The sequence below is a fragment of the Frieseomelitta varia genome, unplaced genomic scaffold (genome assembly GCF_011392965.1).
Source record: "Frieseomelitta varia isolate USP_RPSP 00005682 unplaced genomic scaffold, Fvar_1.2 scaffold_738, whole genome shotgun sequence".
In the NCBI taxonomy this organism is placed as follows: domain Eukaryota; kingdom Metazoa; phylum Arthropoda; class Insecta; order Hymenoptera; family Apidae; genus Frieseomelitta; species Frieseomelitta varia.
In genome coordinates, this window is record NW_025110521.1 from 322020 (window position 1) to 345649 (window position 23630).

The window sequence follows — 23630 nt, forward strand, 5'->3', positions numbered from 1 at the left end:
CGCGTAAACGTCGAGCGTGACTTGGTCGATTCGTGAGAACTTATGAAAGACTACTATCGTTTCCCTGCAAACACGTGTCGTGGAAACATTAATTGACCGAATAATACTTATAGCCCCTTATTCTCGCGAATTCCCTCGCCAGACCGCGCAGGCACGCGGCTTTCCTATCTATTACTACTACCTTAAAGCGTATCGATTATTCAAGCACCATCTAATTACCCCTAATGTATCTATTTTAATTATGTAAGCCTCGTATTATTTTAGCCCGTCACTCTGCGATTATTTACTCTTGGTTGTAATCACTAACGGCGATCTCGAAATCGATCGAATCGTCGATTCACGATCACCGATCTGTTTGTTTTTTTTTCTTTTTTTTTTTTCCATGGATCCTCGTGCACTTGCAGATTCTCGTCATCTACAAGTACGTGTATTGCTTGGCCAAGCGTCAGTGACGTTGCACTTGCTGAATTGACTAGTACCATCGTTCATTGTGTCGTTCGTTACTAAATCGTGTTCGTCATACGGTTTTGCGCGTCGATTTCGTGGTCCTGCATTTTCGCGATCGACGCGAAAACAGACCACGAGGAGACGTGATACACGTCCGGCAAAGCTTCACTTTTCCATCTCTTGCGTCGTAGTATCGTAGTACGTATTTTAGTATTGACTGGATGCGCCATGATTGGATGGCAGATATTGCGGTTACGCTTAACGCGCGAAATCGTGCTTAAATTCGTACGTTGCTTCGTTTTACGGTCCATTTGTACGCGTACAGCGTACTCGACACTCGCTGGTGAAAAAAGAAGCCATGAATCACGCGCTCATAGTAATAATTGTATCGAATGATCGCTGAATGGTACACTGAACCGGTAAAATAGTTTCAAGAAAATGGTGTTCTCTTGCTGGTGGAAATCGGGTGACACAAGTTAGCGACCGTCGTCGTATTTCGTTCGCTTTTCTAGATTTTACAGCTAGATCGTGGTTCTTGATAATGACGTAGAAAAATTAATACTTGCAGGTCGTGGACTCGTGTCGCTCGATTTCTCTCGGTTAATTCTGTGCAGGATGTTAAAGGAATCTTTCTGATATGTTTCCAGGACGAAAAAAGTACGTAATACCTTGATTAAAAAATGTTGAACCAAACTAAGGTTCTCGCTAGTCGGAATACAGACAAATACTTTCCATTTACTGCGAACAAACGAAATCAAAAATATCGTCAACGATCTAAAATTATCCTTCGTCAGCTATTAACATCCTACACGTGGAATATAGTCAAAAACCTACCACTACTACTACTACTATTATTATCCAACGTAACCGAATCGTTATATCAACCCATCGTGTTCGAACATATACCAGAAATTAGCTTACACGTGTAAATCACTTAACTCTACGATTTGACCCAATCTCCGAATCTCGAGTACGCCTTACAGAGGTTTTCGTGTCCTCACTTTATCATGATACTCACTGCCGTGGGTCCCTGGGAGATAGTGGTCTCCTTGGAGGCCTCCTCGATTTCCTTCAACTTCTCCTCCGCCTTTCTCTCCTTCAACGCTTTCAGAAGCTTCCATTTCGATCCAGGCGGACCAGGACTCACCTGGCCTTCCTTTAACGTCGTGTCCGAGCTGCCGCAGGTCGACGAATCGATTTTGATCTTTGGCAAGCTCAAGGTAGCCGTGGTAGTCGTCTCGGCGCTGCCAGCTTCGTCGTGTTCCATGCCTTCGAGCACCGTACTCTCAGAATCCCAAGCACCCGGGATGCTGACGGAGACCTCGCTAGGCGGCACGCTTACGCTACCTTCGCGAGAGATCGATTCCGAGCCAGGGTGGATCTTCTCACCGTGTCGAAAGGTCGAGCCGCTGGAACTGCGTCTCGATGGTTGTTCGTCCGCGTCTTTCGGCAGTTCCTCCTCTTCCTCTTCGTCCATCGACTGCACGGGACTGTCGGGGCCAGAAGTCTCCCCGGAGGAGCCTTCCTCCATAGACGAGGGCGTTTTCTCTTTCTTCGCTTCCTCCTCGTGCGCCCAGGTGTGATAGTCGGTCACCCTCGCGAACACCGCCTCGACACTCTCCGCGGATTTTCGCTTTGGGATCGGTTTCTCGTCCCGATACCTGTCTCGCTCGTCGATCCGACGATCCTTCGCCACCGTTCCATTCATTTTACTCGCTCGCGCCTCCTCGCCTTTCTCCTCCTTCGTCTGCTCCTTCGATATGGTGCTCGCCTTCATTTTCAACTCTTTCAAGACGAACGACATCTTCTGCTTCACCGTTTCATCCGGTTGATAGTGATCAGCCTCCTCCGGCTCCTCCACCAGTACCTCGCCCATCTCTATCTCTATCTGCGACTGCCTCTCCAGTTCCTCGAGCTTCCTCAGCTCGTATCGATACCACTCGTCCTCGGAGTCGATCGAGTCCTCCGTACTTTGCCGCCTGGAGGAGACCCTCGACGTGCTTCGATAGGAATGCGTGCTACGATTGTCCTCGTCCAATTCGCCCGGCCTCGAGCCGGTCCACGGAATCTCGAGGGACTGCTGATGCCGCGGCAGGAATCGACTGCCTGGCGTTTGCCCTCTCGTGCTCGACGCGGATGGGCTTCCTTCCGACGGCGGTGCCTCCTCCGATATGCTGGTCACCAGTTCCGGCAGCCTGGTGCTGCTGGATTTCTCGCTCTTCTCGCTCTTCTCCGACATGTCTTCCGGATACTCGAAGCTCGTCTCGAGTGTTTGGACGGTACCCTCGTCGGACTTTTTCTCGGTGCTGCCCTCCTCGCTGGGAGGCTGCTCGTCAGAAACAGTGGAGGATTGTCTCTGTCGGTACTTGCCTAACGCTCTGGACACCGCGAATTCCATGCTCGCACCACCCATCAGTGTCACCGGGGGAAGTTTCGGGGCTTTTTCGTTGGGTGCTTCGTCCGAGCTGCCGGTGGATCGTTTGATGTCTCCGACAGTTTGGAATATCGACGAGCCACCAGAGCCGGAACCTGTGCTCTTCCCAGACGTTTCTTCTTCGAAACCACCGATCTGATCAGACATCTCACGATCCACGTCTTTTTTCTGATCCTTTTCTTTGGCCCAGCCATCTTGTAGCGCTTGCTGCTGTAATTGCTCCTGGTGCTGTTGAATCTGCTGTTGAAGGGCTTGCTGTTGCTGCTGCAGATTCTGCTGCTGCTGCTGCTGTTGTTGCTGCTGCTGTTGTTGTTGTTGTTGCTGCTGCTGTTGTTGCTGCTGCTGCTGCTGCTGTATATAGTCTTTTTGTTGCAAAGGTAATGGCTGAGCGGTAAGTTGCTGCTGTTGTGGAATCGGCTGGGGTGCCTGTTTGCGCTTCGTGCTAGCTGTTTTCACCTTGGCAAAGAACGGAGGTTCTTGATTTACGTCCGACATCACACTGTCCTCATCCTCCGACAGGCCACTCTGTCTTCCACTGCTCCACTCTGTTTCCGATTGTTCGGGATCCGACAGGGATTGAGACTGATGACTTCGCCTCTTGGCTTTCTGTAAGATCCCAGACACGGTAGACACCAGCGTGTGTTTCTTCTTCTTTCTGGCTGCCTGGCCTCGTCCACGACCTCTGGCCATATTCGCATCCTGCGGCAGCCTCTGCTGTTGCTCCTGAGACATGTCCAAGTCTTCCCTTCTCACTCCGCCGGGTAACGAGTGACTTCTGTGCCTCTTGCTCAGATGCAAGTCCGGCAACCAGTTGCTCATCGAGCTCATCGCGTTTTTCAACGACGAGCCGCGTCTCATCTTCTTGCCAGCTTTCGCGTTCTCCATCTCGTGGTCCTTCAAATTCGACGCGATGCTGATGTACCCCGATTGGGACACAATCACGCTCGATGCGTCGTAGTATTCGCCCTGCTGATGTTGCGTCTGATCGATTGGCATCCTGCCACCTGTTTCATGATCTTGTATGTACTGATGTTCCCGTTGCCATTGTCTCTGGTATCCGTCGGTGAGTTGTGCGCTTTCGGTGCTGGTTAGTCTTTGACTGTACGGCTGGTACTGCTGTTGATAGGCTTGCGGGTAATTTTGATTCGCGTACGTGTGATGATACTGATGGGCTTGGTACGCTGGTGGTTGAGGATACCTTCTGTCGGTGTAGGGACTCTGGGCGTAGCTACCGTCCGAAGTCAGCGATCTGATGCTAGATGACGTCGAGTCGTGAGGAATCTGATCCTCCATCGAGTTCAACCACGAGGTCTCGTTCGTCTCGGTTCGTGGCAGATTCGCGCTTGTCGGGTAATACGACAACGCGTCCGTGATGTTCCCCGTGGGGAACATTGTGCGATACATCGCGGCTTTGTACCCTTCGTGGTTCGTCATTCCGTCCGTGTACGCGCTGGCTCTCAGAGGTTTCTTCAGATGAGCCGCCACTGCACCCGACTCCGTATACTGGACAGCTGTGTAATTGTCCTGATAGCTGTTATATTGATCCACTGCGTCTGGATAGTAAGCGGTGGTGGTGGTTTTCGGGCCATAGCCACCGGCGCTGCTCGTATAAACACTCGTGATAGCCTGTTGTCGATTGCTCCCAGCCACGGAGTAAATGGCAGGTTGTTCGGACCTGTATACGTAGTCGATCGCCGTAGTTCCAGGCGGCACAGTGTCGTAGGTGTGCTGCAAAGCTTGCTGGCGACCTCGTTTCTTCGGACTCTGACAGGTGGTTGCGGTAGGTGCCGGAGGAGGCACGAAGCTGTAGTCTTCCTTGGTCGTCGGTGTCTTTATCGACGTGTAACCAGACAGATGGTTCATAGCCGCGGTGTAGGAGTGGCTGGTAACGGTGAACGTGACCGCGGTGGTGCTTGCGAAAGCGTCCCTCCCTTCCGGCGTGTCGTACAGCGGTTCCTGCGTGATGACAGTGGTTGTAGTTTCCGGTAAAGGCGGGATCGGACTGGCAGATCTGACGGTCGTTGTACTTGGGATTAGAGTCGCTCTGGCGTGGTCCACCGAGTACGAAGTGAACATTTTGGCGATGGAACTCTTCGGCGAGCTCGGCGATTTATCCAAGCTGCTCCATCCGCTCATGGAAGATAGGCCGGAGTCAGATTTAGCTGCGACGATGTTGGCCACGCTTGGCTTGGCTGTGTGCTTAGGCGAGACTCGCGGTGACTTAGGCGAGTGAGGGGTTCGTGGGCTTAGGCGACCTTGTTCCAGGGAGACGAGCTTCTCCGCGCTTCTCAAGAACGTGGGACTCTGAGGTCGTTTTGTCTCGGGCTCCCTCTTGTCGGGTCCTGGCATGAGGAACGGCTCGGTCGAGTCTCGAGGAGCTGGCGGCGGTGGCGAGCTGGGCGACGGACTCGGAGGCGTTCTACTTTCTTGGAATTCTAAATTCAGTCGAGCAGCGCTGCCGAAATAGCCGTCCTGCCTGGTTCGAAGACTCTGCACACTGTGGACGCTGTGCACGCTGTGGACGCTTCCCGCCGAGTGGGTGGGAGATGGGACTTTGTCGGTGGTGGTGCTGTAAATGGTGGGCGAGGCGCAGGTGACTGCTGCGAAACTCTCGACCATGAGATCGGTCAGTTCTTTGTTTTCCGCGTAGCCTTTGGCGAAGCTACCGACGTCGATCGGCAACTGGATCACTGGCTCCGGGCTCTTCTCGCGTACAGTCGTTGCGTAAGTACCCAGCCTAGGAGGTGTGTAGGTACTCGAAATCGAATCCAAGTTGGTTCTGGACGTGGACGTCAGTCTCGGTGAAATTGACCTGGTAGTGAAGTCACCGTCGGTGGCCAGACCGCTGTCAGTGCTGACTCTTGAGATCGATCGACCGGTTGATCCGGGACTTTTCGAAAAAGTCCAACTGTCAACGTCGGTTTCCGCGTAAATCTTTCTCAGCTGCTCGTCTATGCTGCTCGCCTCTTCCGCCAGCTTCGCTTCAGCCTCGGAATTGTATTGCCTCTTCGGTGAGTCCATCAGCTTCGACTGCAGTTCTATCAGGTTCTGCGAATCCTTTTGCAATTTATTGGTCAACCGGTCCAGCTCGTGCAGTTTCTCCAGAGCGACCTGGTCGATGGAACTGAGTCTGGAGAGCTGGGCGAGATCCTGTTCGCTGACGCAGGGCGTGTTCCCCCGGTAACTTTTGTAATCAGCCGCGCTGAACACCTCGCCCTCGTCCTCGTCTGCCTCGTCCTCCTTTTTCGTCACCGCTTCCTGAATCTCCTCCTTCGTCGGTTTCGTTGCCAGCTCCTCGAGCTCCTTCTCTTTGGACATCGTCTTGTCGAACATGTCTCTCCCCTCCGTTTCTTTCTTTCCATTCACGTCCTCGTCCTCCGCCTCTTCCCAGATCATGCCCAACTGCGACGTCGGCCTGGACGTGTCGCCGCAGATCAAGTCTTCCCTGTACGCGTTGTTCAGGCTCCTGTAGAACGCCTCGTCCGGTATGTTGCTCTCCTCCGCCAGTGTCTCCAGAGTGTCCAAGTTCCTCACGTTTCTGTGCATGTCGGTGACCACCGCGGCAGCGGTCGAACTGTCCTGCGTCAGCCCGTGCATCCTCGCGATCTCTTGCTGGGCTAGTTTCTCTCTGATCGCGTTCGTCTCTTCGATACCCATTGTTGCGCCTATGCTCTTCGCGATCGCGTCCAGCTCGCCAACGGTGCTCTGCTGATTGGCCAACGTCTCCTCCACCGGCACGTTGCTGGTCTCGTGTGTACCGCCGTTCGCGTAGAATTCGATCAATTGGCTGATTACCGTTTGTTGCTCGTATAGGAGGCCCTCCAGCTTCTCGAGCCTCTCCCACATCTTGATGTACTCCTGACTAAGCAGATCCAACGCCCTCCAGGCGTACCTCAGCTCGTTCTCCAACGTGTTTAGCCTCGTGCCGAGTCTCTCCATGTAATCTCCGATTATGTAGTCGATGTTGCCGTCCGCGGTGGTGGCGTTGTAGGCCGGTAGGGCTGGCGAGTGAGCCCTTGGACTGGTTGGGGCTGGCCCACCCAACTTCGTCGAGTCCATTTTCATCAAGTTTGCGTTCGCGATTGACTTGCGGTACGTCGAATCGACCCCGTGTGTGTTCCTGTGTTTTTAAGCTTCGACGATCCACCAAGTACGATATTTAGGCTGTCGATGATCCCTGAGCCGACTCATCGTCACGCGTATGTATGTGTTGTGACTCGAACGAAAAAAACAGACTTAGAGCGTTCCCCGTGGCCTGGTGAGGAACGTGGATATGTCGGACGCTTCGACGTATCCAACGGAGACGTCCGACGCGATGAAACCACGGTAACTCGACGCACTGTGCACGTTGTCGATCTCCATGTCGATTGTCCTCTTTCTTTCTTCTTTTTAACTTTGTTTTAACTCTGTTCACTTGTTCACACTTTGATCCGTTCACTCGTTGCGTCACGCGTTATTTATATTTATATTTATATATAATATATATATATGAATTTATTTATTTATTGTATATATATATATATGTCGTTTCACTCTTGTCTTTCGGTTCTCTTTTCAACTCTGTTCTTCCGTTACACTAGAGCTGCGTGCACAAAGTTTGATCGTTGTCGGGCGCGATCTTGACGAACCGTTCGAGATCGCGCGACACTCTGCAAATGGCACTTCGTAACCAGTCTCGTGGGTTCATGCCGCTGCCGCTATCTGCAAAACAGGAGCAAACGGGTTGCCGTGGCTTAGTACGAGACGCGCTCGTGCCGAGCCACCGCTGACACAGTTTCCATGGTGCTGGAGTTATCCTAACTCGTAAAAAGTACGTTAATGCTCGGGTAAAGGGGGCAAGAACTTCGATCAGAAAGATCCACGGGACATTGGCTTATTTCCTATGTCATTGAATCGACGTGCATCTCCTGTCACGTCCGACTCGCTTCCCTCCATAAAACGTGAATATAAATGATATCATAAAGTCTGAACAACTGAAAGAAAAAAAAAAAAAAAAAAAAAAAAAAAAAAAAAAAAAAAAAAAAAAAANAAAAAGTCTGAAAAACTGAAAAAAAAAAAAAAAAAAAAAAAAAAAAACACTGGACGAATGAGAAAAGGAAAGAGAACATTTCTCTCGTGTTATTTTAATAACAAATCAATGCAGAAAATATACGAAAAGATACGAAACTTTGTCAGATTGCCAGAGCAGAAACCATCCTCTCCAAATTGACTTTCAATTGCCACTTAATCGTTACAAAACCATCCTCCACGTCGACTTCGGGCTCCTTAATTGATAAATAAATCAACCCGAATAACATCTCGGTGGCTAAAATGGGCATTAATATTCGCGGTGTAGCATCTGTTCTTTTTTTTTTTTTACTTCAGCTTTAATATCGTAGGTTGCGTGAAGTTGTGGATTTGGCTGTTGGGGATTTGTTGCCCGGGAATCCGAAATCAGGGCGACGAGGTTTCGTTGGCGGGGACCATAAATTAGAGAGGCCATTAGTCGCGCGCCCAGGTGTTTCGTAACGCTCGTGCATAATCAAAGCGTACATCGCCGGGGCGAAAAAGACGTGCGCGAAGTAATTGCTGCAGCTCGGGGATCGGATTTCCGTCAACGTTGATTTCACCTTGCGATTGGTTCCAGTGCTCTCGATTGTTCGACAAATGGAGGAACTGTTGGTCGAGACGAGCAATGGACCAAGAATATTCGCCGTTGTAAAGAATTTCCTTGTCCGCTCGATGAGAATTACGAGGATCGTTCGTGAATAACAATACTCTGGCTTCGAGCAGAAAATTTTGAGACTGATTACTCGAGGTTTTGCTCGATGAGTGCATCACGTTACGTAATATGGTGTAATTTTTCATGAAAATTTTAATTACCGATGAATTTTATCAGGATTAAATTCCTTGATCAAATTATTTCATTCCGTTTCATTTAATTTCACTTTATGAAATATTTCATTAACCTTTTACTGATCATCAGATTCGTAATCCCGTAACTTTACAGAAATTTTACTCGGAAATTTTAATTCTCCGTTCGAGATCCTCCACATACTGTGTAGTGGTGATTTTTAGGAAGCTTAGCGTGTAATTCACCTCCGTCACATTTGCAATTTCACTGTATTGACACTGGGGATCGTTACACTATCTAAGCAGAATTCGCTTGCACGTATCTATCGATCTTCACTGCTGCATTATTCCAGCAATCTCTGTTCATTACAAGCCACGTGTTCTAATCAGCAACAACGAAGGCTCGCTGCGCGAGATTCTCTGGCGTGTCACGCAAGATCAATCGATCTCACCTCCCCCGTTCAGACAACATTCGAGGAATCGAAGTTTCAAATTATTTATATAGGAAATATTCTGCTTCGTTGGCCAAGACGCGATGTTAAAGATAAAAAACGACCAAACGTCGTCGAAATGATGAATTAGCTGACGCGAGTGTGCGATTCTTCTGTGCAACTCCCGGAAGAGACGTTCCTTTTATGACAGTCGTAGAATCGCGTTTATGACGTGTCGGGCAGACGAGTGAATAAAAAATTCAAGCACCGTGAGTTTGCGACGAGCTCACGACGTTTTACGAAACGAACTTTACGCGGAAGTTCAAGTTTCACGTAAGATTCAATCATTTTGATACGCAATGGCGATTTCTACAAATTTCGGACTCACGTTGGGTTTCCTTGCGACAATTAACGATTTCCCTATGTTATTAATAGTGACTTTAGATTCTCAGATAATTCTTAATCAAGTCTTAGTTGTGACGCTAAGTTCGGTTATTACAGACAGCAAGTGATATCCTGATATCGAAATTTTCAGAATTATCATTTTCACATCGAAATTTTTATCATCACAGCCACTGCGTTTGAAATTAGTTGCATCAATATTTGTTAAAAGTATGAAGCAATCTACACGGAGACATAACAGTACACGTGATCTAGGTTTTCCTCCAAGTATTAATATCTTTTTTATTCTTCTTCTTCACGTGTTGTCCCCAGACGACAATCTCCGGTTGAAACAATATTTGCACGTTCGCATCTTCTTGACGAACGTCGGGATAAATATAATACGTGGCGTGTGTGCGTCGCAAATATTGGAAAATCAATAATTACGCTCGTAAATATAACAAATGTTGTGCAGCTGCTGAATTTCGACGATATTCTCTTCGCGGTCGTGCAGAGTTGACGATTACGTGTGTTCCACATCGACGTGAGAGGGGATCGATAACATTCCTCGATGCCATTACGACAAGTGTTCTGTTGCTAAATGCAATTCGATCGATCAACGAGGCATTCAACGTGCTAACCGCAGAATACTTTGCAACTTAGGTCGAACGAAAAAAGGAAAAAAGAAAAAAAAAAAACGTAGTAAACTGTTAACCCAGTTTTTTCTTTTTACATATTCCTCAGAGCATCTCGATTAATTACCGATGCGGAAGAATCGTCGCATCTTCTTTCATGGCGCGTGTAAATTATTTATTGGCAAGGAATTGTAAACGTTCAAACTTTGCTAACTTGCAATCGGTTAAAAACTATCGCGCGTAATAATAAATGAGAGAGAGAGAGAGAGAGAGAAAAAATGAATAACAAATGATAAAAAGAAGTTTTAATTAACAAGTTAATTAGAACGTATATTTGATTGCAAATTAATATTAAGTTACAATATCAAATCAAATTACAAATACTAATGCTTGCAATATTAAGGAATTTAAATATCTGACAAAGTTTGATTTTCGAAATATATCGTGTCGTCTGTAATATTTACTTCTAATTACGTTACGTCACATCGGGCGCGCGATCTCAGAACAAATTACAAACTTTCGGAAATTAAACCCGGGAAAAGTTAAATATTCCTGAGGGCATTAGTCCTTATGGGGATTAATTTCTTATCAGTGTCCTTTCAACGAATTCTGTCAATCCTTCGATCCGTCTCAAACAACTTCTTTATATTATACTTCGCCGATAGTCCACGATTAACCCAATTCGGACTCGGTGTAACGACGGAGGAGGCACGTCCGAGAAAAACTGCGAACGGATTACACCGATATCGAAAAGTTTTGGTAGCTCGATATTATCGTCCCCGTTTGCGAAAAGCAGCGTATTCGAGCGAACGCTTTCCAGATATCCACGTCGACGACGAGAAGCTTAAATATTTTTCGCGTGCAAGTGGAACGTTTTTTTCTTTTTTTCGCCCCGTTATCAGACTTTTTCTTTGGACGAGGAAACGTCGTAGCAGAAGCGAGTCACCAGCGTTACGAAAATAATAGAATCCCACTAGAGAATCGAGAACGTTTTATCTTTTCTTTATTTTTCTTTCGCTTTCCCTTTCGTTTCCGACCTGCCATCCTATTTCGCTCTGATTTAAATCTCACCAACTTCCAAACTTGTTCAAGCTCGGGATTCGAAGGTAGTTAATTAATGACGGACAGACGTGCGACGTTAGATTGCTTTGACTGATTAAGTCACACCTCCACTTCCTCTTTTCGCCAGTTTCACTTTGTCGCGTGAAAGAATAGAATAAATTGAACTTGGTGGTTTAAAGCGAGCTTTGAAGTCAATTTTCCTTTTTTTTTTTTTTTTTTACAGTGGCGATTCTTACAAGCACGAAAATACAAAATAATAGTAATCGTCGAAACGTTAAGAGCCGCAGAGAATTTCTTGAATTGAACTTGAATTGACGTGGGAAATTTTTTGAAGATAGAGAAGTCTTGGCATTTTGTGTTTAGAAGAATATATTTTTGCTGTTAGTCGACGATTGACCATCTGGGTTACGCTACATTGTTCGCGATGATTCTCGCTTCACGGAGAAACGTCTCCGCGAAGTTTCTCGGAAGATATAAACGCTGAAAGAGAGTGGTAGTTAGGGTCACGATGTCTTTCAAATCTGTATCGTCTGCCTAACGAACCTTCGCTCATGTTCATCCCCGTTTTGATGGTGTTTCGTACTCTGGGCATTGCAAACGGTCTCGCAAAGTGCCGAAATCCCAAACATAACGACGAAATTGCGAAATATTAAAGCTCCGAGTGTGAAAGCCAAATTTTCAAATTTCGCTGTTTGCCGTCGTGGTGCGGGAAATACTGCACGCCGAAGTTTTGAAAATTACTGTGCTCTGTAAGACGAGAATGTTAAAACTTCGAATGTAGAATCGACTTTACAAAAGCTTTGCAAAACGAAGCAAGATATTAAAAGTTCCGTGTACAACGTCGTGAAAGCTGTAAAAATACTCCGAATTTCACGTTTATTGGTGACAATTGCGACATTTTTAAATTACCATTTCTTGGAACCAGAATGTTGCGAATCTTACGTAAATCATACATACAAAATATATGAATTTGAGCCGCCAGTTAATCACCTCTGCTATTTTTAGGTTAAATCTTTACGAGTTAAAGAAAAAAAAAAAAAACTTAACAGAATGGGTTAAGTTTTAAGCTCAAAATGATTTAAGTTCTATCCATTGTATGAGTGTATTGAAAAATTACTTATGGGGTTAATGCAAAGAACAACAAAGTCGTCGCAACGTCGCGAAAAAGAAAGCACTTATAAAAGCGTGGAAGTTTGCCGAGTCTCGCTGAGAAACTCGTTGGAAGTTTAATTAAAATTAACTAAAATTAATCGGAGATTCAGTCGAGTTGGAGATGACCAGGCGCTTATAATTATGAAACTCCGTTATTTCTGCTGTCTGCGGAACGAGTTGGGAAAGTAGGAGAAATTAGTTCCCTGAAATATTTACTCGCGGACGCGATTTAAGCCAGACCTTATCCTCATTTTTTCTTTTTGAATCCGTAGCATCAGCAATACTACCATTTTCATGATTTGTATGCCTGTATCTGTCGCCATAACTTTGTGACTCTTCTTGTAGCTAAGCTTACTCTCTTAGTCTCTCGCGTCATCGTATTTCCTTGTGTTGCACCGTGTGACAAACAGAATTATTTCGAGAGCTATTGAACTGTCGGTTCGCAGAAATTTTCGGGCTTTCGATAGCTATTGAACTGTCGGTTCGCATAATCTGGCCAAACGCGAAGTTACAACGCTATCGCGTCGGATACATTGAATTCTGCTCGGCGAACTTCCGCTTCCAAAGTTCCTTGGGAGGGCCAGAAGTTCGGAGATTAGAAGATTCGCTGATTTGGGAATTAAGAAACTTCCGAGATTCCTTCTCGTCGATAGTTTTGCGAATTGTACGATAGTTGAAGTTGAAATTAAATCGCTCACGTCCGCTAAATCAGAAATGTATCTCACGAGTGTCTGTTGCAATTAACATTCTCCGAGTACTTCACTGACAATGAGCGTTCTCCAGCGAATGCTCAAAATTCGTAGAAATTCCGCACCGTTTGTGACATTTAACTCGTTGCGCTGGCAGCTGGTTAGCAGGCGGACCATAACGAGTGACCGAAATCGTGTACAATAATTCGTTGCTTTCCTTTTCTTTTGAACTCGTCGGTATGACATCACTGGATAGAAATGATTAAAAAGTAATAAACTTATCATTTATTATAACGTACCTTATTCTTATTATATTATTATATTATATATTATTATATTATTATATTATATTATATATTATTATATTTGAAGGGATTTACGAATGATAATGATATTTAAGGATGTATGTAAGATTATATTATTATTATATTATTATACCCTGTTATACCATACCTGGGTTACAGTTAAATATACTTAAAATTGATAACAAAATATACTTAAAACAATAACAAAAATTAATGAAATCTTCGTTTCAACTTTTCTCAGTATGCTTGCACTTTGTACTTCGTAACAAAGTGCCTTTCAAATTCGTCTTCTAAAACTTAAACAGACGAGTGTGTCTCAGAATTTTCAGAACGTGTCTACCCTGAATTATCGTTCCTCATGCTTTCTCACGTGAACGTAAAAGCAGAAAGTTTAATACGATACAGAGAAATTACCATAAACTGACGTGAAAGTGGCCACGTTTTGCGTACGCTCTCGTGTTTCGTGCCAAAATTCCTCGGCGGTTGTCACAAAGCGTGGCGACAGCGACGAGAATTCGTCGGTTGAACTTTCTGTCGCGAAGAAAATAGTCGTCCTTGCAGTTACTCACTCCACAATTATTCAACTGGTCGCTCTCACGTTGTTTCGATAATTTCCAACCTGTTTTTGCTCTCTGAACCGCATAACGCAATCGTCGCAATTTTAATTTTTAATTCTGCCGCGACCGAGCGTCCATCTATATCCTCCATTCCCCTTCGTTCCATTCCGGCTCGTTGCTGGCAACCGGAGTATCGATTCGTTGCAACGGGACGTTGTCTAATTAATGGATCTGAATTGGAAAACGCGATTCGAGCCGCGTCCCATCGGAGTAGTTATTCTCTTTCGTTTTTACAAGGATTTACCGGACGATTTAATGGAAACGCAGCGCTGGCGGCTATCGTGGCTCTTGTTACGGGGAAACTGGTTTATGAGACGAAGCGTAGAACGTGATTGGGATCACGTTGTGGATATATGTACATATGAACCTAAGGTTAAGGAAATGGCATTTAATTTTCGAATCTTGGTTGGAGGTCGAAAATTCTCGTATTTTCGTAATTCGTTGCGAAAATGATATCTTTGTTTGAACGAGGTTTCAAGTTTTTGTTATTAGTGATTATCAAAACTGGTGTTTGGTGTTGAAATTGAACGAGGTTCAAATTTTTTTCTTATTAATGGCTTGAAACTGAACGAAGTCTAAATTTTTGTTATTAGTGGTCCTTGATATTGAATGAGATTCAAATTTTTGTTATTAGTGATTTTCAGAACTGGTGTTTGGTCTTGGAATTGAACAGAGACCAAATTTTTGTTATTAGTGATTTTCAAAACTGGTGTTTGGTGTTGAAATTGAACGAAGTTCAAATTTTTGTTATTAGTGCCTCTTGAAACTGAACGAGGTCTAAATTTTTGTTATTAGTGGCCCTTAAAACTGAATGAGATTCAAATTTTTGTTATTAGTGATTTTCAAAACTGGTGTTTGGTCTTGAAATTGAACGAGGTTCAAAATTTTTGTTATTAGTGATTATCAAAACTGGTGTTTCGTCTTGTAATTGAACGAGGTTCCAATTTTTGTTATTAGTGGCTCTTGTAACTGAACGAGGTCTAAATTTTTGTTATTATTGATTTTCAAAACTGGTTTTTGGTCTTGGAATTGAACGAGGTTCAAATTTTTGTTACTAGTGGTTCTTGAAACTGAACGTCTAAATTTTTGTTACTAGTGATTCTTGAATCTGAACGTCTAAATTTTTGTTATTAGTGGTCCTTAATACTGAACGAGATTCAAATTTTTGTTATTAGTGATTTTTAAAACTGGTATTTGATTTTGAAATTGAATGAGGTTCAAATTTTTGTTATTAGTGGCTCTTGAAACTGAACGAGGTTCAAATTTTTGTTATTAATTTTTGGAACTTTGTGGGACGAAACACAGAACAGGATTGGGATCATTGTGATATATGTATGAACCTGAGGTTAAAAAAAATGGCATTTAATTTCTGAATGGTAGTTAGAGGTTAAAAATATTCTATTTCGAAAATTATATCTTGGCTTGAAGGTTCAAATTTTATCTGTCCGTAAATGAAATCTTAGTTTTAAAATTCTAAAGTTCAAATTTCTGTTACTAGCTGAAAGTCAGGAAGATGGTATTTAATCGTTCAGTTGTATTCAGTGAATTACGATCGAACGTTCTTCACTAAAAGAGTAAACGTGATATTAAAAGAGGGAAAAGAAAATAATATTTTTCTTCTTTAAAATTTAGTTTCAAGAGAAAACCCCGGCTTTTGTTTCTACTTGGAGGCAAGCCAAGTGGTATTCAATTATCGAATCGTTCTCAGTGACGAGCGAATGAAAGGTGAAATATTATTTGCTCGATAAATATTATTTCATTTTCCTTCTTACGAAGTCGAAAGAAGAGAAAGCAGAAACGTAGCTTCGTTACAAGAAAAACAATTTTTGCGCGGTTTAAAACAGTTTTCTTCTCCGCACGTGATGAAACAAGCGAATAGTGACTTCTCTTTCAAACAGGAGAAGAAAATTGCGCGCAAGAGGCTCTTTTAAGAAAAAAGGTAAAGAAGAAAATTGGGTATGTTCTTTTTGCAACGATATTTTCCGTATGGAAGAAGAGATGAATTCTCAAGGATGAAACGATGTTGTAAGAGGTAGAGAAGCAAACATGGTAGAATAATGTTTCTCTCGACGATCGGACGTGTAACTGTGTGTAACGATTACACGAACGTTAAAGACGACTCTTCTTCGTTCATCCGTGTTACTCGGAGAAACGGTGTTGTTAAAATAAGCATCGAATCTGCAGTCTTGGAAAACGCTGTTCCAGCTTTTACGTCTTGAGCCTCAAAGCTTTAAGCGTCGAGCCGTGAAAGCTGAAATTCTCGACGCTTGAATCCTTAAACTCGGTGGCTCGAGCTGTCTAAATTGTGTCAAATGTCACATACACATGCCGGTGACAGTAACGTTTGTTACTCGCAACAGAAACCGTAAGCTTAAGCCAAGTTTTGAAGATTTAGTTTTAAAGGTTTCTTGAAGGAAGCTCGAGCTTCGTTCAACAATAGTCTTAAAGACTCAGCCTTTAAAATTGTATCTTCAAGCTTCGAAGATTCGAGCTTTTTTACGTCAGTAGTCGATCGCAATGATGTGCAATTTGGTTGCGTTGATCGTTGTGGAAACGTATATTTTTTATCTATTCTCGCGAGGAACAAAGGTCGAAGGTTACGCAGGAAATGAGAGTACTAGTAGAAAAGACCATCAGAGGATAATCCCATTTTTGACTAATCTGAAGGGAAAGAGTTGAAATCACTGTTCGCGAGGTACGATGACAAAATCGTCGACAAATTTTGGAGAGCTTGCTAATTTGTGCAAAATTTTTAACCAGACACATTTTGTCAAACAGTTTTATAAATACCAATAATTACGAGTGTTCTTGTAACGTCATCAATGACGAGTGACTTGTTGTTGGAATTAATCTAAAATATTTAATTAGAACAATTAGCGTAAAATATTTAATTCGATTGCTTGGATGCAAAAAGTTGCCCAACTAAGTGTATCAAACTTACTAAAATAATTGTTACTAGAAGTTATTTGACGATGTTATTATTCAAATTTGGTTATAGAAATCGATCTTGAACGAAGAAGAACATCATCCTCGGAATTTGCAAAATCGATCGAAATCTTTTACCACGCAATTTAAATTGTTTTTTTTTTTGAAGACTGCCTCTTAAATTTATCCGCAGCCTTCAGAACCATCTTTTTTTCTTACTGACACGATTTTCCTACCACCAGAGATCTTCGTATCTAAATCACGTTATTCATGAACCCTTTAAATGGTCTAGAAAAGAAAAAAGATCTATTTCTATACTTCATGTAGTCTCTCGACTCGAAGTCGCCAAGAGTAATCCTACACTCTGTAAAGCAGATTGGGATTAACTTCTTCCTGTTGTAAATTGAAATCCAATCACAATTTTCGTGATCCTCGCACTGTTGAATTCATCACACAAATTCGAAATCTATCAAGCTTTCTGCAGTAATTTTTCGTTGATGTCGTTGAAGTTTCAATTTTCTTGACGTATGTACCTCACGTTCTTTTATCTATAAAAGTACTCGCACGCTCGATGAAAGATTATTTATATTTTAAGTTGTTGTAACTTGAAAAAAAAGGACAGCAAATGGGAAAGTAGCAAATGACCTCTGAAGACATTAAAAATTATTTTCTATGACTTAATCTACTGTGATCTTGAAGATTCATGTCTCCTCTCTTAAAACTTGTACGATTCTCATTTTATTCAATTCTGCGCCATTTTATTGAATTGAATTAAATATTAAAGTATTTAATATAATTTTAGTATTTTATAATTAAATATTTTAATATTTTAAGTATTAAATTTCTTGAATTTGTGTCGTTTCAATTCCAATATTCAATAAAATAATGAAACGTTCAATAGAATAATGGAACGTTCAATAAAATAATGAAAAAGAAATCATTTATTCAATAAAATAAATTCGTAGTATTCAATGAAATACTGAAACACTCAAAAAATAATGAAACGTTCAATAAAATAATGAAAAAAAAAGTTCGTACAATCACAGTCATACAATTTTAAGGGATTGGTGTAGAGGGACTTCGATTTTCAAGATTATGATAGATCCAGTCAGGAAACAATTTTTCACTAATTTTAGATGCGTTTCAATTTCTACAATTTTCGACAACAAAAGTCAACTTTAAATTGTAAGAGTAAAGATCTTAAACTTTGAAATAAGGCCAAGTAGATTCTTGCATGATTCTCTTTTACAAACTTGTGGTAGTTTAAATGATCGACAAATCTTTCATCGTTAGTGGTGTTCAATCATGTTCTTCAGTGAAACGAGGCCGACTGGGTCTGTTGTACGACTTTGTTTCACAAAGTTGAAGCAGTTTAAAATATCCGTAATTTTTCATCGAACGTGCCATGATTAGTTTCACTCATTTCTATATACTTTCACGACGCATTCCATCAATCCATGTAAATCACTGTTCTTTGCAGTGACTTTGAATTACAATTCCTTTTCAAAACGATGACACAAAATTATTCCCATTCTAAATTATCTCTTTCATCCGTTCATTGATTTATTGGTCCATTAATATCGGAAAATATTACAAAAATTCAACGAAAGATTCGTTCAGCTCACGTGTAATACAAAAATTGAAACAGAAGCTGATCATCCGATAAACTGCATCGTTTGAGAACTTCACTATCTAGACACGGAATGAACGATGTGAAACTTCAGTTAGTTTGTTGGCGTGCGACGTCGATGGCCGGCGGAAGTTTCGATTGTGCTCGCGATGTTAATCATCATCACATGTTGGATTAATCGATGCAGCTTTTTTGTTTCCTAGCTTTCAGCATCCTTTTTCATTCTTCTGTCATTGGTTAACTGCGTTGCCGCTGAATTGGCATTAATAACGATCCGCGCGGAGAGATTCAGCCGCAAGCGCGATATTTATCGGCTGTTCGCTGATTTGCGAAATAGAATTTGCGTACGCGCAATTACCGCAGCTGTTTGTTTCTTCGCGGAGTAATTACGTTATCGACAGACCGCGCTGTCGAAAATCGTTTCAATTTGGCAGCTCGAGCGAGGAAGAGTTTGAAAAGTGTGAGATTTACTCTTCCCTTTCTACTCTTCGTCAAAGTTTGCGAGTTTGATTGTTTTGAGTTAGGTTCCTGTTTTCTTTTCAAATTGTTGCACAATCCTAATCGAGCGACACTCGAAAATTTAACACGAAAAGTATTTGAAATTGAAATCAACGTAAACTTTAACACTAGAACTACCGAGTGGTCAAAATGACTAATTCATAAGTTTTTTTTTTTTTTAGATATACTACAGATGCGAAATAGCGTATTTTTAGAGGCTTAAATGATTTTTTATGAAATACATAAATAAAATTTTGCGTATTCTACGCTTCAGCCCTTCGTAGTTCGAGTGTTAATATAATTAAGATCAATGTTATGATTATCGAAAATCAATCAGATTTCATTTTATAATCCTAGAACGAGTACTTACAGACTCAAGAGTCATCTCTTCTGAGTCATCTCTCATTTCTCATTCGATCGAAGAGTTACTTTAGAGTAGAGGACGTTTCATTGGTCACGTGTTAATAAGAAATCCACTAATCATCCCTGTCGCTGATTGATTCGGTGCTCGTGACGAGCTTAACTCGCCTTTTCCAATATTCACCTAATACCCGCTTGTTCGCTGAATACTCGTGACTCTAATAGGCGATTCGAGCTGGCTTCCTATCGGTAACTGTGTGTTAGCGTCGCGGATCTTCTTTGCAATCTCTCAACGTACGGCTTCGAATGGAATATTTCACAATCTCGTCATTGATTTTTCTATTCGATCCGCCAACTACAGCTTCGCGTTTTAGTTCAGCCGCGCAAGCATGGAAACGGGCGTTGATGAAGAATTAAACGCGAAGTTTCGCTTCTATAAATCTTCGAGAGCAATTTGCCCTCGTCGTAAAGGGAACAAAGAAAATCCGCTGCGAGCGCAGTTTGCCCATAATAAAAATTTACAATACCAACGTTTGTTTCACGGTAATGCCACGATGAGAAAAACCATTGGTTTTTATCGGGCAAACGGTCAGGACGTATACATCGTATCGTTATTTAGAAAAACACTCATCGTTCCGTGTAATTTCGCTTCGAAAACCAAAATCGTGGTTGCGAAATATTTATTTCCCGTGATTGGATTGAGCAATAGTAAATGTAAAATCCGCTATTCAATGATTGCAACATATTTTCTCGTCTATTGTTCCCAGAATGAACATTTGCATCGGACCGTACACGTATACTGTCGATTCGGAAATAAGAAATTCTGCCTGACCGAAGTGTAATGTTAAATGCAACGTAATACAATTTTTTTTTATTTTTATGGTTATAGAACAATGGATTGTTCTGGCTAAAGAAAGTTCCCTCCGCTATTGTTTATTCTTTCGTGTAATAGGAATTGATGTTCGTAGATTTCCATTATGAGAAGCTCAGTCTACTTAGTGATGTTCGTTCAGATAGATGGGACACTGTCTTTAAAAATTTTTGAAGGCATTCGTTCGTCTGAGATGATTGAAAAATTGCAGTGACTTTTAAGTAACATTAATATATATTTATTTTATATCATATAATATATATTAGAATTATATATAATATTATTATATATATTATTATAATAATATCATATTATATATTATATATATTATAATTATATAATATATATATTTAATAAATTTGAACGCTTCAAAATTAATTGAAAATAGCATATATATCTAAAAACCGTGTACGACAATATATACGACCGCTAGAATCGCAAAATTTGTGACTTGAATGTGACACCTACATTCGTAATCGTTAGATGTGATAAAAGTCGAAGCACGCGGCGTGACTATGAAAACAGATGCTGCACCCAGTATCGCAGCATACAGCTAGAGAATCGATTAGGAATATCCAGAAGTTTGGGGCGCAACGTGAATAATAATCAGAAACGCAAGACCTCGTACAAAACCAAAATAATCCAGCGGATATTCAGCCACGTTGAAGTTAAACTTGGCGCTAAATTGAAAAAGTTGAGTTGATCGTTATTATTTTCACGCGGCTTATACTGCACGCGAGAAGGATCTTTGTATTAATTTTCAATGAAAGTACAATATTTACTCGATCTTGGTATTGGCTGTTGTAACGTATGATCAGTTGCAAGTTAGTTAGATTTAATCTCTTGTAATGTGTCTGACATCAAAGGATTAAGTTCCCTCAACACGTTGAATCCTATAGCACGATCGATAATATTTAAATTGACGAAGGACATTTATATTCGTACATGTAGTACGCAAAATTTTTAATATCTACTATATAAATATTACTATAGTTACTTAGTAACTATTACTGTAGTATATAAATACATATTGCTATAGTTACTTAGTAACTATTACTATAGTATATAAATACATATTACTGTAGTTACTTAGTAACTATTACTATAGTATATAAATACATATTATTATAGTTACTTAATAATTATTACTATAGTATATAAATATTACTGTAGTTACTTAGTTATATAGTAACTGTTACTATAGTATAGTAACTACTACTTATATAGTAGCTATTACTATAGTATAGTGTAGTTATAGTGTAGTTACTTAGTTATATAGCAACTGTTACTATAGTATATAAATATTACTATAGTTACTTAGTAACTATATAAATATTTAAATAGTTTTATTCTTGTGCCAAAATAAAATACGGTACATCATTCTGACATAATCAACAATTTTTCAACATTGACGATATAAATAAAATGATTGAACAGTCAAATATATTAGTTAATACAATATATCATTTATCAATATTAATGTATTAATTATTATTAATATCGAAACATTTCATTCTGTCCAATCCAAAAACGATCGGAACGTTCCTACAAATACCTAGGACTCGATTAAATCTCGCAATATTCGCCAATTTGCGAAACTGATTCGCCGGAAGCGATGGTTCTTGCCCTCGCGAACGCACCAACGTGATAAACATGATAAATCTGGCTTGGTGCGCGTTTATCGTCGAAGAGGCGACTCCGCGGGCAGATGAAATTGGATTCAACCCCGTTTGTATCCCCGGAAGCGCTGCGCGGAATTATGTTTCTCACGCTGCGAAACGATATTCGCCGGGATCGAGCGGGCCGCTAGCGATAACTTCTGGATGGCCGCGGTGTGTAACGTCGCTCGTGCGTCTTCGTTTCCGGACAGACAAGCTGCCGGAAACTGGAGAGAGCCGGTGAAACACCGGCGGGAAAGAGAGCCGGACAACTTGATTTGAAAAGTTTCACGCTGCGGAACGGGCGGGCGACCGAAATTGCGTCTCATGGAGGCGCATCGTTGAAACACTGAATTGGAGAACTGACGCCGATTGCTTCGACTGTTAACGACGCTCACTGGTATCGATCGTGTATCCCCTGGGGTTCGAAGGATCACCCATTGTCGTTGGGAAATGGCTAACCCCGCTTGGTTTACACTGTCTTTATTTTGCAATAAGTCTGATGGTTTCTATTAGATACAGAAAGCTTGGCTTGTCCGAAGTGCAGTCTAAAGAAAGTCGATGGTTCATAAAATTCACATTGAAGGAAAGACGTAAATCCTTGGATCTTCTAGGAACTGCGTGGTCAGGGTGTTAACTGGAAATTGTAAATGACACTCGGAAGTAAAGACGAAAGTCAATTCAATCCTATCGGACGGATCTGACGAACTGCAGCGCTATTGAATAAACGTCGAATTGTACAATTGCATTCTTTAACAACTGAGTTCGACTGAGATACATTTAGCCGAATATTGACTGATGATTAGCTTTTTAATTTGATTGTTACCTTGTGTGTTTCTCTGACTATTCCACCCTGTGTTTTGATGTGACCTTTTTCCCTAGTTTGCCTGATCTTTTTGTAACGTACCTGGAGTTGCGTTACTCTTTCGCCTGCATATAAAATGAGGCTATTAGTTGTTTAATTATCGCGAAGTTTGTTAGGTGGTTACTTGTTGTTTGGATTGCAGGGAAAGTTCCAAGAAACCTGCATCTCAAGTTCTGATGCGATGTCATCGGAGACCTCTTTTACATCAAAGTCGTGTATTACTCTTTCCAAAGGAGGAAAGCGTAACCTCTTTCTGAGAAGTTGTGGAGGATATGTTAAGGTCAATTCCAAAATGTCTCATTGCCATTTATGAGAGTAACTCGGGTAGGATACCAGTTCAGAGAAACATGATTTGGATACGCACGTGTTTATGACGTGGCAATTTTATGGTGCGGAAGACCTCATCGCACTTGAGGCTGAAATTTATCATCTAGTTTGGAGTTTCCTAAGTGGCTTATATCAGCGAGTTCTAAGCATGTTCTACGAATGTTTCCGAAATTCCTAATTGGAATGGTTTTGGAGCACATTTGTGTCATAAGTGGATTCCGCGTAAAACATTACCCCTACTTTTCTGATCATTAGCGCTACCCCCTCCACTGCAATCGATGCAGTGGAGGGGGTAGCACCGACGAGGAGAAAAGTGGGGGCAAAGACTCACGAGCCACCAGTTAGCCACCTCTGTTTTAGAAGTTTTTATTCTACCTTGCAACCGTGGCCAATGTCTCTAGGTTTGATGAAAAAGAGTGCTGCTGTTTTAGAGGTTTTTATTCTACCTTGAAATCGTGGCCAATGTCTCTAAGTTTGATGAAAAAGAGTGCTGCTGTTTCAGAGGTTTTTA

At 42.0% G+C, this 23630-nt stretch overlaps 1 protein-coding gene and 1 long non-coding RNA gene across 9 annotated transcripts in view; both read right to left on the reverse strand.

Annotated features, from left to right (window-relative positions):
* LOC122535572 overlaps positions 1-7351 on the reverse strand; it is a 122117-nt gene extending 114766 nt beyond the window's left edge. For all 7 annotated transcript variants that reach the window (XM_043667237.1, XM_043667236.1, XM_043667235.1 and 4 more), the window contains exon 1: positions 1466-7351. In XM_043667237.1, the coding sequence (XP_043523172.1) occupies positions 1466-6946 (5481 nt within the window). In that variant the 5' untranslated portion in view covers positions 6947-7351. The remainder of the gene's footprint in view (positions 1-1465) is intronic.
* Positions 7352-7409: 58 nt separating this feature from the next.
* The window catches only part of LOC122535575, a 136413-nt gene continuing 120192 nt past the window's right edge, over positions 7410-23630 (reverse strand). For both annotated transcript variants that reach the window (XR_006308206.1, XR_006308205.1), the window contains exon 3: positions 7410-7582. This is a non-coding gene — a long non-coding RNA (uncharacterized LOC122535575). The remainder of the gene's footprint in view (positions 7583-23630) is intronic.